Source organism: Mus pahari, chromosome 5 (assembly GCF_900095145.1).
Source record: "Mus pahari chromosome 5, PAHARI_EIJ_v1.1, whole genome shotgun sequence".
NCBI classification, from domain to species: domain Eukaryota; kingdom Metazoa; phylum Chordata; class Mammalia; order Rodentia; family Muridae; genus Mus; species Mus pahari.
Genome location: NC_034594.1, coordinates 109,428,187 through 109,432,615, shown reverse-complemented (window position 1 = coordinate 109,432,615; position 4,429 = coordinate 109,428,187). Strand labels below are relative to the sequence as shown.

At 50.7% G+C, this 4,429-nt stretch overlaps 1 protein-coding gene across 1 annotated transcript in view; it reads left to right on the top strand.

Annotated features, from left to right (window-relative positions):
- Nucleotides 1–4,429, top strand: part of Gpr37l1 (G protein-coupled receptor 37 like 1) — a 6,905-nt gene extending 2,476 nt beyond the window's left edge. The window contains exon 2 of the mRNA XM_021199013.1: nt 2,982–4,429. Within this exon, the coding sequence (XP_021054672.1) occupies nt 2,982–3,797 (816 nt within the window). The 3' untranslated portion in view covers nt 3,798–4,429. The remainder of the gene's footprint in view (nt 1–2,981) is intronic.

The window sequence follows — 4,429 nt, the reverse complement described above, 5'->3', positions numbered from 1 at the left end:
CGAGACAGGGTTTCTCTGTGTAGCCCTGGCTGTCCTGGAACTCACTCTGTAGACCAGGCTGGCCTCGAACTCAGAAATCCACCTGCCTCTGCCTCCCGAATGCTGGGGTTAAAGGCGTGTGCCACCACGCCCGGCTATTTTTCCTTTTTTTAAAGATAGGGTCTCACTATGTCATCCAGGCTGGTTTACAATCAAAATCACAAAGGCCTCCTGATTGGTGGGATTTGGGAGGAACTGTCTGTCTGTCTGTCTGTCTGTCTCTCTTTCTCTCAAAGCATGGTTTCTCTGTGTAGTCCTGGCTATTCTGGAACTCACTCTGTAGACCAGGCTGGCCTCAAACTCAAAGAAAACCTCCTGCCTCTGCCTCCCAAGTGCTGGGACTAAAGGCATCTAAAGGCATGTACCATTACATCTAGTGGGAACAGCAATTTAAATCCTGGCTACAGGGAACTGGAGAGATGGCTCAGTGGTTAAGAGCACCAGTTGCTCTTCTAGAGGACCAGGGATTGGTTCCTTGCACCTACATCAATAGTTCACAATCATCCATAGCTCTAGTGACAAGGGTCTGATGCTTACTTCTGAACTCCAAAGGCACCTGGCATATACATAGTATACGTACATATGTGCATACAGAAACAATCATAATGTGACAAAAATACATTTTAAGATTAACAAACCTTGGCTATAAGGGGGATAATGAAGGAAATAATGGCCTTCCATGAGCTGGACACAGGTTCAAAGCCCCAATTAGCTCTATATTAGTGATTATTACAAAACTGGCTGCTCTGAGGCTTAGAAGCTTAAATAGTTTTTTCCTGTACCCTTAACACATGGAGGCCATCTATTTGGTGGTCCAAAGGTCTCCCAGCTTTAAAAAGACCCTACAATTCAACATGGCCTTTGCATCTTGTTGTCTGATGGACCCTTTTATGTCACTCTTTCCAGTCTTGAACTCACTGAGTGTAGACCAAGCTGGCCTCAAACTCACTGAGATCTACTTGTCTCTGCCTTCAGAGTGCTTATTAAAGGCATGAGCCACCATGAATGACATTGGTCTTTAAATCTTACCTGTCATCTGCATCTGGTACTCATTGCCTAGATAAACTAAGTGGCTCCATGTTTAGGTACATGAACTCGTGTGTGTGTGTGTGTGTGTGTGTGTGTGTGTACATGTTGTTTTGTCTCATCATGTAGCTTTGGCTGGCTTAGAACTTGCCATATAAGCCAGGTTGGTCTCTAACTCATGGAGATCTTCCTGCCTCTGTCTCCCGAGTTTGGGAATAAGCGCATCTCTGTGCTGGGCCAGCACATTGATTTGGAATTGAACAGATTATACTAGACACTGGTCTCCTTGTCCACTGCTGGCCAAGTGACCTTGGTAAGTTATTTAACCTACCTAAGCCTCAGCGTTCTCATCTCGGTTGGTAATTATCTGGATGATCTGGGGCTTCACACATTCTTTTTTTGTTTGTTTGTTTTGTTTTTAGAGACAGGGTTTCTTTGTGTAGTCCTGGCTGTCCTGGAACTCACTCTGTAGACCAGGCTGGCCTCGAACTCTGAAATCCACCAGCCTCTGCCTCCCGAGTGCTGGGATTAAAGGCATGCGCCACCACACCACACAGGCGGCAGTCCTGATTCTTGAAGGATTAAAATGAGTAGCATTCAGGATGTGCTTAGAATCAATCTAGCCTATGGTGGCTTTTACTGGGGCAAGGCTTAAGGAGAAGAGGGAAGAAGGCAGGCACCCAGTGAGCAGTGAGCCTCTACTGCTGCCCAGAACTCTCCGGTAGGGAAGACCCCAGGATGGCCCCTTGGTAAGATTTGGAAGCGGTTCTGAGCAGTAGGGGAAAAGAGAGACTGCTGTTTTGCCGGAGGCTGAAGACTGCTCCTCAGCAGGCCCAGGCTCTCCTGCCAAGAGTGGGGGTTGGGGTTCTTACAAAGGACACTTGGTGGCAAAGAAGCCCTGGATTGTGTTGCCCCAACCAGAGAAGGAGGGAGAGGGGGCACAACCCCCCAGTGGGAGCCATCAGCTCAGGGCTTTTCCTCTTGCTAGCTGGTGTTTCTTGCCCTGCCGTTATGGCCTCCTCTTGGCTCAACCAGGGTGATTTTTCCTGTGTGCTGATGGACGAACAGTGTGCAGGGACGGTGAGAGCCCAGGCCACTCTCCAGGGGCTGCTCCTGCCATGTGGGACTGCTTAGGACAGTGTGGGCAGGGTGAAAACAGCCGAGAACAAGCCAAGTTCCCTGGCACTTAACTCAATGGTCTCACATGAGAAGGTACAGAAAGTAGAATAACCTGCAAAAAAATCCAAAATTTGTCCATCCATTCATTCATTCATTCTTTTTTTTTTTTTTTTTTTTTAAGTGCTGGGATTAAAGGCATACACCACCACGCTTTCGTCTTTCCTTGTCCGTTTGTTCTTTGCTTCCCTCCTTTCTTTCCTTCAGTCTGTTTTGAGACAGGCTCTCATATATCCCAGGCTAGCCTTGAACTTTTTGTATGGCCAAGGCTGGCTTTGAACTCGTGATTCTCCTGCCTCTGCCTCTCCAATTCTGGGGTTCCCTGTATATGCCATCACATCCAGGCTAAGCCCAGAGTTTCTATGTCCTGACTCTTCCTTAGAGGTGACTTCCAGTGTCTGAGGGACGTCAGGGTCTGTGGGAGGTAGGTCTAGCAGACCCTAGTTTGGGAAGTAGAAAAAGGATCAAGAAATACCTGTCTACCTCAGTTTCTCCATTCAAGGTCTGTGTGGTGTGGACAAGTCACTTTTTCTGCCTGAGCTTCCGTTTCTTCTGTATGATGGTACATTGACGTGCACCGTGTGTGTTTTAACATTATGCAGGGGCACAATTGAGAGTTTGTGATATATAGGGAGCACTGGATGGGTAGAAAATGCTTCATCAGTATCACGGCTACTGTTCTCTGTTCATGTTCCTAATCATTCAACCGAGCACTCTCTCTTCCACATCCTTGTTCACAGGTCTCCTCCCTGGGAGTCACAACCTTCAGTCTCTGTGCCCTGGGCATAGACCGATTCCATGTGGCCACCAGCACCCTGCCAAAGGTGAGGCCCATTGAGCGATGCCAATCAATCCTGGCTAAACTAGCTGTCATCTGGGTGGGCTCCATGTTGCTGGCCGTGCCCGAACTCCTGCTGTGGCAGCTGGCCCAAGAGCCGGCTCCCACCGCCGGAACTGTGGACTCATGTATCATGAAACCTTCAGCCGACCTGCCCGAATCCCTCTATTCGCTGGTGATGACCTACCAGAATGCCCGCATGTGGTGGTATTTTGGTTGCTACTTCTGTCTGCCCATCCTCTTCACCGTCACCTGTCAGCTGGTGACATGGCGGGTGCGGGGCCCACCGGGCAGGAAGCCTGAGTGTAGAGCGGGCAGGCATGAGCAGTGTGAGAGCCAGCTCAACAGCACCGTGGTCGGCCTGACTGTGGTCTATGCCTTCTGTACGCTCCCTGAGAACGTCTGCAATATCGTGGTGGCTTACCTCTCCACCGAGCTCACGCGGCAGACCCTGGACCTCCTGGGCCTCATCAACCAGTTCTCCGCGTTCTTCAAGGGCGCCATCACCCCTGTGCTCCTCCTGTGCATCTGCAGGCCGCTGGGCCAGGCCTTTCTGGATTGCTGCTGCTGCTGCTGCTGCGAGGAGTGCGGTGGGGCCTCAGAATCCTCAGCCGCAGTCAGCGCGGACAGCAAGCTGAAGGCAGACGTGTCCTCCTCCATCTACTTCCACAAGCCCAGGGAGTCGCCCCCACTCCTGCCCCTGGGCACCCCTTGCTGAGTCTATGGGGGATCGGGAGCAGGTGCAGAGCTGGCGGGGGGGAGGGGTGCCATCCCGGTCCATGATGGTCTGCTGATTCTTTGACACGGTCTCACGTTGACCCCTCTCTCATCTTGCTGTTTAGAGATGGACTTGGCTCATTTCGTCAAAGTCTGGGCTTTTCGAAGCTCCATCTACAAACAATGCCGTTCTTATCCTCCCAAGGGGCCTGCCAGCCTTATCCTTGTAGGTGGAGATCTGTCTAGGTCGTTAAGAGTAGCCCAGCATCTCAATCTGGCCACCCTACAGCCAGGGCTTGGCCTTTTGCCTATTCTCCCTTTGGTCCTAGGATCTGACTATTGGCTGAGCCTGTCCATCATGATGGATTATGTGTTGGTGCGCTCCAACATCATTTCTCTACACCTGACTAGCCTCCCATCCTGGACTAGGGTCTTCTAGGGGGCTAACCTAGCCAAGCCCAGGACTCCACTTTCTAAAGTGGGTCTTAGCCCTGCGTGTCTCTTCCCTTTCTCCAGAGGATTCTCTCACGCTGTCTTCCATTCTCAGAGGTTCTCAGTTGCATTGCCCGATCCTTTTCTGTAGAAGGCCATTCTGGAAAATCAATAAAGTAGGTACCACAACCCTGTGCCCAC